Source organism: Nuphar pumila, chromosome 16, assembly GCF_984573655.1.
Source record: "Nuphar pumila chromosome 16, dmNupPumi1.hap1.1, whole genome shotgun sequence".
Lineage (NCBI taxonomy): Eukaryota > Viridiplantae > Streptophyta > Magnoliopsida > Nymphaeales > Nymphaeaceae > Nuphar > Nuphar pumila.
The window spans coordinates 78,943,674-78,956,261 of NC_143264.1; the positions used below are offsets into that span (position 1 = coordinate 78,943,674).

Sequence of the window (12,588 nt, forward strand, 5' to 3'; positions counted from 1 at the left end):
AGTTCCAAGAGAAAACGCGTAACAGATGTTGTGAGGTAACTAATGCAGATGATGATCATGCACCCGCAACTCTTTTGGGCCTTTTCGTGGCAAACATACCCAAAAGATGAAGCTACAGAAGGAAATACATATGCAAAGAATATAAAATCATTCATATGGTGGACTGGTTTCTGAAGTCTGAACAAAGAGAGAGAGAGAGAGAGAGAGAGAGAGATGAATCTGAGCATCTATAGAGTATAGCTGGAGGGTATCAATTGTTTAACTCAAACAGTGAAGCTACTCCAATACTACAAAGCACATCAATATTCCCTACATTGTTTAAGTCTGCTGTTGCTGCTGCGATTGTGGTGTTGCCTGTTGCTCCTCTTGGGTAGAGGTCTGAGGCTGCCACATTTGCTGGGGAACATATGGATGAGGCTGTTGTGCAAACACTGCCGGATCCATGAGAGGCTTCCCCATTATCATTCCTTGAGCTGCAGCAACAGGCTGAGTCGGCATATAATAGTAAGCAGGTGGTGCTCCAACCGGCAATGACCCAGCTCTTGGTATTCCTGTCACTACCTCATCCTTCAACTCATCCCTTGGTACTATGTCAACCAGAAAGTCGAATATGTCAGTCCTTGTGATAGCAGCAGCTATGTCATTCTTCTGCAGTGTCCGCCGCTTGTTCTCTTCAGTGTGTATCCATGACCTCAGAGTCAGCTCAAGGATGAACATCTCACAAGCTTTTGCAAATACAATGGGAGCCTCAGCTGATATCATCCTCACATCCTCATCAGCCTTCATAATCTTCTTGATTCTTGCCAAGGGTAAACTGTGATTCTTGAAATCTGTGGTCTGTTCAATATCTTGGAGCTGGTTAGCCCAGAACAGCTGAAGCTGTTGAAGCTGATGAGCTTGCTGTTGTTGGTGTAAGTGCTGATAAATGAGTTGATTCTGGGCTGCAACTTGGGTAGGAGAAGTAGCAAATGCAACAGGCTGACCTGCAGGTTGATTGCCAACAGCAGGCCCAGCAGGACCAGGGCCTACCATCTGAACAGCTTGATAGGGTTGTGTGCCATAAGGCATTGGTGCACCTCCACTTACCACACCCATTACTGGTGGTTGTCCCTGTCCTTGCTTATCCATTATGTGTTCACAGTAGTAGACCAAGTTTCGACCAAACTAACCTGAATTTATCAGAAATGCAAAAATAAAATTAATAACTTGCCTATGCTTCTATTTAAGCAAGGAAAGTATACATCTAAGCTGAAAATAGAGAATGCAGGAGGAAAATCTGTGGATTTTGCTAGAAAGAAAAGGGATTAAATGAGAATGTCATAAGATATTTTAAGAAAATCAAAATAATTGTCAAGTGCAAACATTACCAACTGGTGAAACTAGCCCCAAAACAGCTACCAAATCAAGAGGAGAAAAGGAATTTTATGTATGCCATGGAAAAGCAACCCATCAACCTTAGAGGGACGCAAATAATTTTAACAAAATGATGTCCAAGCCAATCAATAAGTCCACCCATGCAGTTTAAAGCCAAGAAACACTGATGGTTACAAGGTAAAGCCAATAAGCCCTCAAGTAATGGTCATACTCGGCTCCAATGTGAGATGGTGAAAATGCAGGTGAAGGGGTTGGACAAGCACAGCACATGTAGCATAGCTCTTGTATCACTGATGGAACACCTCAAGGCACACATCAAAACATGAAATGTGGCCTGTTGACCATGTAGGTTCAATGTTAAAAAAAACAATGTGATATTTGTGTTGATGTTTCTAACCAGCATCCAACAGATCATGCTTCCTGTGTTTAACATTGCAAGGAAACCTCTCTCTTTTCCTTTTCTTTTCTTTTTCTTTTTCTTTTTTTTGCCAGCTAAAGGAACATTGCTGATCGAACCCCACCAGAGGTTCTCTATTCCTGGTAATGGAAGTAGCTAGTATCAAATCAACAAGGTCAAATACACACACACATGTAGATATAGATATATATATTACCTAACTTTAAACTAGTTACATTCTTGTTAGCAATGTTTAATTGATCAAAACTACCCCAAAAGGAGATGGTATTTCTGAAATTACATAGTTACTTTCAGGGGTAGAGTGACCTTTTATTTTGGACAGAAATAAAAAGCAAATACTTCTTTCAAAAGGTCACAAGGTGGTCATTTAAATTTAAAAAGTAAAAGTGACCTTTTTACCCCAAAAGTAGTTTCAAGTATTTTGAAAAATGACATTTTTAAAGTTAAATAAACCCCCCATACATGAGTTCAGCATGATTGTTTTAGCAGGAAGGTGTTTTGACATAAAACCCAACTTTTTGGCTAATGAAATTTTGGGCAATTGATTTTTGAAGCCCTCAAAAAAACCATTTACTCATTGCAATCACACGATCCAAAATATGCTTTCAATAGGCAAGATGCATAGATCATGTCCATAGGGCTTGATTCACAAAGCATGCAGACAACACATTCTAAAAACTGGTTCCAATAATTTCACAAAGACTTTGGGAATCAAAATATCTTTTAATGTGTGCCCTTTGTAAATTTATTAAAATGTTTTTAATAGTGACGATATTTTTGAAACTATTATCATACTTCTAAATTGATTAACGGATTTAGGGTTTATAAGTGTGGTGAACTTTGTCAGCATCAATCACTAAAGATCACTGATGTTAACAGTGTTAAAATGTAACATATATATATATAATATTATAATAAAATTATTATTATATATATATTATATATATATATATTTTTTTCTATTTTTTATTTTTATTTTTCTTTCATTTTTATGTAATATATATTATCTAGTTGATATTGAACTAGATAATATAGTTTGGTTAAGTTCCAACCGGAACTTAACCAAATTGTCTAGTCGTTGGAACTAGTCCAATGGCTAGATTTCTAGTCGTTGGACTAGTCCAACGACTAGAAGGGAGAGCTCCTTATGAGCTCTCCCCTTTGCTCTTGTATAAATACGGGTACAGCCCCCTCTTGTAAAACCACTTCTTGTAATGTTTTTCAAGCATCCCTTTACATAAATAAAATTATTTATTTATGTGTGTTGTTCCTATTTTACCCTTTTTAAGGGCTTTGCTTAAAGTGTCTTTTAGACACTTCTTTTGAGTATTCCAAGGGCAATCGTGGATGACCACCATTTCATTACATGGAATCTGAGCTACGGGAATATTAGATCTTGGAGAAAAGCTGCCTCAATTTCCGTGCCCTTTGCAAAAGCATTTCGCCACTTGAAGAGAAGTGTTTTATCACTTCATTGGAAGAGTTTCTACATCTTGTATCTCTTTTTTTTTTGTTCTTTTATTGTTCTTCTCTTCTATCCCTATTTTTTTTCTTCCTTTGTAATCGATGGATGACAATGATAAAGTCACCATCATTCCCATGAAACTAAGTGATACGAACTATGTAACATGGGCTTCAATCATGAAGCACCATATATGGGGAAAAGGTCTTTGGGGGGTTGTGGATGGTTCCGAGTCGGAACCTAAACTATTTCTCACCAAAAAAGAGGGAGATAAAGAGGTTCCTCTATCGGAAGAGGAAAAAATCAAGGCCCTAGCCTCTTATGAGAAAAAATGGAAGAAGTAGAGAATGGCTCATGCAAAAATAATGTCATGGCTTATTAATAGTGTTGACACTAAAAAGTGCTCAAGTCTTGCCAAGTTTGATCATGCTGATAAGGCATGGGAATACCTTAAAAATATGTATCCCTTTAAAAATATTGCACATGTGTGCAACCTCCAAGAAAATGTTCGAATAATGACCCAAGGAGATGAAACGATTCGTGAATACTACAATGGGTTGTCGGAACTTTGGGAGGAACTTTCTCTCTTAGAACCAAAGTGGCATTGTGTCGAAGACATCGAGCTTCATCAAAAGCAACTAGATGTTGAACATTTTTACCAGTTTATAACTGGATTAAGGCCGAAATTTGAAACCACCATATCGGCCCTTCTTCACCGGGGAAAAATTTAGTCCATTATTGAAACTATTGAAGAATTAACAATGGAGGAAAATCGTCTCCAAAAAGGTTCCTCTAAAGTTGATGATGATTATGTCCTAACTGTGTCTAGGCCTGAGAATCATACTCGCACTTATAGGCCACCTTATTTTGTGAGGCAAAATGACGAGTTTGATAAAAGAAAAGTGATTTGTCATCACTGTCATGAACCGGGGCACTATAGGCCTCAATGTTCAAAATTAAAGAAAAGAGATGAAAAGAAGGTTGCATCAGTTGAAGAATCAAAAGACCAAGATGCACCTGTTTCTATTGTTCAACTTTTGAAGATTCTTCAGCCTCTTCTTCAAAAGGCCTCTTCTTTCGTTGAAGCCTCAACTGGAGCGGCAGTTGCATCTGTTTCCGGTCCAGGTAACTTTCCTTGGCTTTTAGATTCTAGTGTCTCATTTCATATGACCCCACATTATAAAGGCTTATCTAAATGTTTTAAAAATAACTCAAGTATTTCAAAAGTCTTTACAGCAGATGAAACATCTCTTGAAATAAAGGGAATTGGGTGTTTTGAAAAAACCAAAACTTTTTGTATTCCAGAAGTTAGATATATCCCAAAACTTAATTTGAATCTCTTATCTGTTTCTCAAATTTCTGATTATGGATATAATATATCCTTCTCTTCTGATGGTTGTTGGATACAGGATCGTCAGTCAGGGAAGCTGATTGGGGAAGGCTATAGAGAAGGAGAACTCTATTACATGGACTTTTTGGAACTACCCAAGAATGTTTTTTGTTTAAATGTTCAGAAATTGGAAACAGACTTATGACACAAAAGACTTGGCCATCCTCATATGTCTAAAATCCAATATTTTTCAAGTTTGGGAAAGTTTTGTAAATATGAAAATTTTGCTTGTAAAGTCTGCATTCTGGGAAAAATGAAAAGATTACTTTTCTCTAGTAGAACTTTTGTCTCTTCAAAACCTCTTGAGTTAATACATTTGGACGTTTAGGGACTCGCACCAGTGATTTCTAAAGGTGGTTTCACATATTATGTCATTTTTATAGATGATTTTACTAGACATACTTGGATTTATTTTCTTAAACATAAATCCGAAGTTTTTACTCACTTTCAAATATTTCATAAAATTGTCACAAACAAATTTCAAAGTAATGTCTCTATTTTTCGCATTGATTCAGGGAGAGAATTTATGTCTGGAGAGTTTAAAAACTATCTTAATTCATATGGCATTATTTATCAACGATCTTGCCCAAATACCCCACAACAGAATGATCTTGCAGAACGCAAACATCGTCACATTATGGAGACCACTCGGACCTTGCTAATAGCAAGTTAAGTACCAAAAAGATTTTGGACTGAAGCAGCCTTAACTGCTACTTATCTTATAAATCGAATGTCATCTTCTTCTTTAGAAAACATATCTCCGATTGAGAAACTTTATACCTTAGCTCCAGACTACTCCAGGTTAAGAGTATTTGGTTGCAAATGTTTTTTATTTACAGACAAAAATGATAAGTTCTCTCCTCGTGCTATTCCATATGCCTTTTTAGGATATGCCGAAAATCAAAAAGGGTACAAATGTTACGATGTTCAAAATAATAAGCTATATGTGTCAAGGAACGTGACCTTCCTTGAAAAAGATTTTTTTTTTCAAAGTGCAAAACCCACGGATATTATTGAATATTCCTTTTTAACAAGGTTTTAAAACTCGCCGAGTCAACTCGGTGACTCGGCTGACTCGGCTCGGCTCGGCCCTCCAGCGAGTCAACCCAGCAAGCTAAACTCGGTCTGCGAAGACTCGGCTGTGACTCGGCCTGACTCGGCTTGACTCGGCCTGACTCGGCTTGACTCGGCCTGACTCGGGCGAGTTCTGGAATGTTTAAAATTTGATTTTTTGAGTATTTCAGAATAAAAAAAAATTGTAATATTATTGAGAATATTGTTGTTACTTTCTTAATGTCTTCAATATGTAAAGAAGACAATATGTGACTATGATCTAAGGTAAATGTTATTGGATATGAATCTATTTCTAGAAGCATCAGGCAGGACAATCTTCAGATTCAACAACAGCTAATTAATATTTTATGATCAAGTAGATTGCTGCTTTTATTATGTTCTACACAATTATATTTTTTGCAGTTTCTTTGCATAAATGCATTTAATATTTTGCTTTAAACTTTACTAACATGACTATATAACAAGGAAGAATTTGGTTTTCTCCTCACACCTTTCCTCTTTGCCCCATCTTTATGAAGGCATAATAGACAAGAAACTGGAACAAAGTCATACATAACTTTGGCCTTAACATCCATAGAGTTCCAACGTCTACTTGGTGCTTCTTTCTTGTCCTTTCAGACTTCATATTTTCTTTGTATCTCATATAGGCTATACCCCTTTAATCAGAACCAATTGTCCTCACCTTGCCTTATCACATCCAACAAAAATTTCTCTTTTCTTTATAGGCATGTGCATTTTTAATTCATAAAGGCATCTATGTAACTGGAATAAATTGTGCTCTTTCATTCCACCTTTCCAACTTATTACTCATTAATGAACAATTTATCCACATGCTACGATCTCCTTATTTGAGTTCAACCCAAGATTATGCATGGAGCCAAAAAACATCTCTTGTTTACTGAAAAGCATGGTTTGAGACAAATTATATATTGTTTTTCTTTTAAAATCAAAAGTTAACAAAACCCGGTCCGAGTCACCGAGTTGACCCGCCGAGTCACGAGTCAATAAAGAACGAGTCGAGTCCCGAGTCACTGGGTTTTAAAACCTTGCTTTTTAATTGACTTAACTTCCAAATCCGATGAAGAGGATTTTGAATGTATTTTTTACAATGATCAAAGCCCTACTAGCTATGAACATGATATTGAAGATCAAACTAGTAGGGATGTTAGTCTTCAGTAGTATTCAAGATGAAGAATTGGAAAGCAACGCCCTCCATGTGCGTTAGAAAGATTTTCTGAATCTCCTCCTCATAGGACTTCTAGAATCTCTAGACCCCCCGGGAAGTTGTAAAATTATGTTGATCCTTAAATGTACATATATATATTTATATATATATATATAAAGATACATATACATATATATATATATATGTATACATATCTCTATATATATATAAATATATATATTTTATCTTCCTAAAATACCCTCAAGGGTATTCTTGTAAATTAGCATTTTACGCATATTCCAATTGGAATATGCATTGTAATTTTTGTTTTGTTTTTATTTTTTGTTTTTTATATTTTTGGATTTCGTACCACATTGGGGGCCTCCCAAAAGTGACGTTGGGAGCCCCCAATGGTCACATTTGTGACCGTTGGGGGCTCTCCAACGTCCCCTTTGGGAGCCCCCAAGGTGGTCCCTTTTCATGCTTATAAATAGGGGATTTCCCCTTTGTATTTTGTATTCGTGAGGGAGCTTATGCTCCATTGTAATGGGTTTTTTACCCCTTCTCCATTATTCTTCAATGATATGCAACTTATGACTTTATGTCATATTTTCCCCTTTTTATGGGTTTTATGTGTTAGCACTTTATGTGCTTATGTTGTTTCCCTTTAATGGGTATATTTGCACTCCACGTGCATAAGTATGGGTTCATTATTGAACCCAATGTATTCCAAGTCACTTTCTAACAGAAGTTTGTGTCTTATGAGTCCTTTTCACCCTCAAATAAGGCAGCTCTTACTTTAATTCAATCCTATGTTGAACCTTCCTCATAAAGCCAAAAATCATGCAGAATGGATTGAAGCTATGAAATTAGAGCTAGATGCTTTAGAAAAGACCAATACTTGGTCCATCCAAGATCTACCTCTTGGAAAGAAACCTATAAGTTGTCGAAGGATCCATAAAGTCAAACCAAAAGTGATAGGACCCTAGAAAGATATAAGGCACGACTTGTAGCCAAAGGCTATGCTCAAGAGTATGACATTGATTACGAAGAAACCTTTGTTCTTGTGGCTCGAATGACCACAGTTCGAACTTTAATTGCCTTAGCCTCTATTAAGAAATGGCCTATATTTCAAATGGACGTTAAAAATGCTTTCTTAAATGGGAGTCTTGTGGATGTGCATATGGAAGCTCCTCCTGGTATTAGTTTTCCTAAGGGTAAAATTCTTCGTCTTGAGAAAGCTCTTTATGGTCTTTAACAGGCACTAAAAGCTAGGTATGATAGGTTTAGTCATGTTATGACTAATATTGGTTTTTGTTCTTATTTAACTAACATTGCCTTGTTTATTAAGCAATATAATGCAAGTATCATCATTCTTCTTCTTTATGTGGATGATATGATCATCATTGGAGGTGACAAACTGGGAGTTGCTAATATCAAAACTCTTCTTAAAACTCATTTTGAGATGTCTGATCTAGGACTATTACGATATTTCCTAAGAATATTAGTTGCTTATTCTCCCAGAGGGTATTTGATATCTCAATCTAAATTTGCTTCTGACATTGTTTGCAGGTATGGAATCTCAAATGAAAAGAAAGTAGATACTCCAGAAGTAGTTAATGTTAAGATGAAAATTAATGATGAAGAACGACTTGAAGATCCTACTCCATTTAGACAACTTGTTGGAGCTCTTTCCTACCTTTTTATCACTGGGCCAGACATTGCACATGTCGTCCACACGGCTAGTCAATTTCAACATGCCCCCACCTCTGTTCACATGGGAGCAGTCTTACGCATTATTAGATATTTAAAGAGTTCTCTTTCACGAGGACTATTCTTGTCTGCATCATCCTCTTTAGATTTAATTGCTTATACTGATGCTAATTGGGGGGTGATCCTAATAATAGGCACTCAACCACTGGGTTTTATGTGTTTTTAGGTGAATCTCTCATATCATGGTGGTGCAAGAAGCAGCAGAAAGTTTCTCTTTCCTCCACTGAAGCTGAATATAAAGCCATGAAAACTACCACAATGGAGGTTGTTTGGCTCCGAAGACTGTTAGCTGACATGGGAGCTGAAGCAACACAGGCCTCGCGCATGTGCTCTGACAATAAGAGTGCAATCTACATCACAAGCAACCAGACCTTTCATGAACGCACCAAACACATAAAGATGGATTGTCACTATGTCCGAGAGGAGTTCCTGCATGGCACCATTGATCTGCCATATGTTACATCAGAATACCAATTAGCAGATTTCTTCACCAAACCTCTTGCAGCTCCCAGATTTCACTTCCTTTTAGACAAACTTTCGCTCATTGTACCGTAAGTTTGAGGGGGAGTGTTAAAATGTAACATATATATAATAATATTATTATATATATATTATATATTTTTTCTATTTTTTTATTTTTTTTCTTTCATTTTTATGCAATATATATTATCTAGTTCATATTGAACTAGATAATATAGTTTGGTTAAGTTCCAACCAGAACTTAACCAAACTGTCTAGTCGTTGGACTAGTCCAACGACTAGAAGGGAGAGCTCCTTATGAGCTCTCCCCTTTGCTCTTGTATAAATAGGGGTACAGCCCCCTCTTGTAAAAACACTTCTTGTAATGCTTTTCAAGCATCCCTTTACATAAATAAAATTATTTATTTATGTGTGTGTTGTTCCTATTTTACCCCTTTTTAAGGGCTTTGCTTAAAGTGTCTTTTAGACACTTCTTTTGAGTATTCCAAGGGCGATCGTGGACGACCACCATTTCATTACAAACAGTGCACACACACACCAAAAAAAAAAAAACTAGTACATACCTTATCATGCACATGCCTTGGATTTGGCTAGATTAAATCATCAAATGGGATCTGTCAGCATGGCATATTCACTAGTTTGGTAGGTTAAATCAAAGTTGAAAGGTCATTAAGATATCAATCTTAAAAGCTTCCAAAATTGGCAGTCCCAATTGCGAAAATATAGCTCCGGTCATAAGATATGAGAACCAAAATTTTCAATAATTAGCATAACGCTTCTACTATTTCCAAAGGTAAAATCAGAGACAGGTTATAGGATGCAAATATGAAAAAAATTAAAAAATTAATGGACCCAATTGCACAAGCCAAATAATGCCTTACCTAATGGCAAATACCATGTAGGTGAAAAGAAGCGTGTCCAAACCCAATTCAAGTTCATCTAATTACATATTTAAGCACATGTTCATTAAAGGCATTAATGGCATATTGTAAATTACCTTTGTTGTGTGATGGGTATTTTCGTACCCTAGTAATTGTAACAGCATGTATTTAATGAGAAGCCCAATACCACAGTCGGCTATTGGGAATTCTGCAGCTCTCTTGTCTCTCTCCCATTCGGTGCTTGCTCTTGTGTATGAAACAGGGAACCACGATTTCTATCATGGTATCAGAGCCTTAGATCCAAGCTTAATGATCTTCTTCCTTCATCCGATAAAGCTTCTTCCCATTCTTCTTGTCTTCAAATCATTTCTCTTGTCTTCAAATCGAATCAATCGAATTCTTCAAAATAATGTGTTCTTCCTTCTTACATAGTCCAACGTATTTTTCTTCCAAAAACTTGGATTTCTTCACGTTATCATATTTCTATTTCACTATTTGCTGAACAGCCTTCTTTTTATAGCCTAACTGTCCACGTTTCCTGTTTCTCTATTTTTCTTCACGTTATCATATTTTTGTTTTCCTCTTGCCTTGTTGTTGCACGTGATCTTATATATTAACAGCACAAATAATCACGCAAGATCGGATTCACATCATTTGATCTTTGCGTGATTCCAACGCTTGAATAGGATCACATCAAATGCTTTTACAAGTTGACTGCACATCAGATTTAGATCTGGAAGTGATCCCATGTCTGTCTTGATTAACTAAAATCACATTAGTTAATCATTCTCTATATTCTTCTCTGTTCCACACTGCCTGTTTATATTCCCTCATATTCTGAAATAACACGTTAATTTCAAAGTAACATGCCTCTTTGATTAAATTCGAATTCAGAACAGGTTCTTACTGCATAGTTCTGGTTTTCTGCCTCAGTTTTATCATACAAATAGTAAAAAAAAAAAGCTGGCAACAGAATTTTCTGATATTAAGTTCCTGTTCTGAATTTCATTAGAATTCAACCGCAATTGGGTCCTTGTCGTAAAGTCATTTTCTTATTTCTTATCACTTCTTATTTTTTGGTTTCGATAGAATATGGACTCATTTCCACACTCTCAGTCTTTCCTCAAACTTTCTTAGTCAACTCAAGTCTGAGAAACTGAACAATTTCAATTTTCTAACTTGGAAGCGACAAATCATATCATTCATAAGAAGTCAGGACCTTTCTGGACATCTGGATGGTTTTGTTCCTGTTCCTCCAGAGTTCATACTACAAGAAGAAAATAATGGTGAGGGAGATCTTTCTATTACCTATGTCAGAAATCTAGAATACGTATCCCGGATGAAGCGAGATCAGGCGTTTGTTGCCTATATCACTTCTACATTGTCACAGAAAGTGCTTGTGGCAATTCCAGATGACTGCTCCGCAATGCAATTATGGCATCGATTGGTTCAAACATATTCTCAAGTTTCTCAGGCCAGAATATTATTTTTGAAGAAAGAGTTTCAAATGTTGAGAGAAGACTCTATGACTATCATGGAGTACTTGAACAAAATGAAGACCATTACAGATCAGTTGGTCATCGTGGGATGCGCAGTTAGTGACAAAGATATGGTGCAACAAACTTTGAGTGGGCTAGGATCGGATTATCATATGATGGTTACTTATTCGCTTATCATATTTACTTACCTTTGAAGATCTTTGTGCCAAGCTTTTGCAGTATGAGATGACCTTAAAGGGATTTTCTAAAGATACTCATTCTCAAGGTGGAGCCCACAATGTTCTTGCCACAAGAGTTGCCTATGGGCGAGGACGTGGTAGATATGATTTTCGAGATAGAGGGAGTCAAGAAAGAAATGAACAAGGAAGTCGTGGAATATTACCTACACCTAATATTCCTCCCAGTGGGCAAAGGCAAAGATCAATACCGACTTGTTTTCTATGCAATAAAAGGGGGCATATCAAAGAAAATTGTTGGTTTAATCCTCAAAATAAAGGTAAACAGCCAGAGACAAGCAAGGGGTCAGATAAATTGAAGAACAGTGACGAAGTTAAGGAGTTGTTACTCTCTGCTCTAGCTGAATTGAACTTAAAACAAAATGATCAGGGCACTTGCTATGTCGATTCTGGTGCAGCCACCCATGTCACCGGTGATGTTGGTAAGCTCCTAACTCGTGTTACCTATGCTGATAAAAATAGTATAGTCACTGAAGATGGGTCTCACAATCGTATTTCTCACATTGGAAACTGTCATTCTTATGTCTACTTCTTCTCTTGCTCTTTCAAATGTCATTTATGCTCTGAATATCAAGAAAAATATTGTGTCTCTAAGCTTGTTGATGACATCAATGCCTTAGTTGAATTTACTCTTTTTTCTGTTCGTGTCAAGGATCTTCATACGAGGGAAACGTTCGCTGAAGGAAAGCGCCAAGGGAATATGTACGTGTTCCAAGAGAATCCTTCCACTTTAAAGCTCACATCATCATCTTCTTCAGTTTCTTCTAAAAATGTTTTTAGTCTTTTTGAGTGTAATAAGTCAAATCTTTGGCATGGTCGTTTGGGTTATTGTAGTA

At 36.6% G+C, this 12,588-nt stretch overlaps 1 protein-coding gene across 1 annotated transcript in view; it reads right to left on the reverse strand.

Moving 5' to 3' along the window:
- Positions 1-210: 210 nt before the first annotated feature.
- LOC149813751 (nuclear transcription factor Y subunit C-3-like) overlaps positions 211-12,588 on the reverse strand; it is a 37,902-nt gene continuing 25,524 nt past the window's right edge. Inside the window, exon 2 of the mRNA XM_089991831.1 lies at positions 211-1,169. Within this exon, the coding sequence (XP_089847957.1) occupies positions 319-1,128 (810 nt within the window). The 5' untranslated portion in view covers positions 1,129-1,169 and the 3' untranslated portion in view covers positions 211-318. The remainder of the gene's footprint in view (positions 1,170-12,588) is intronic.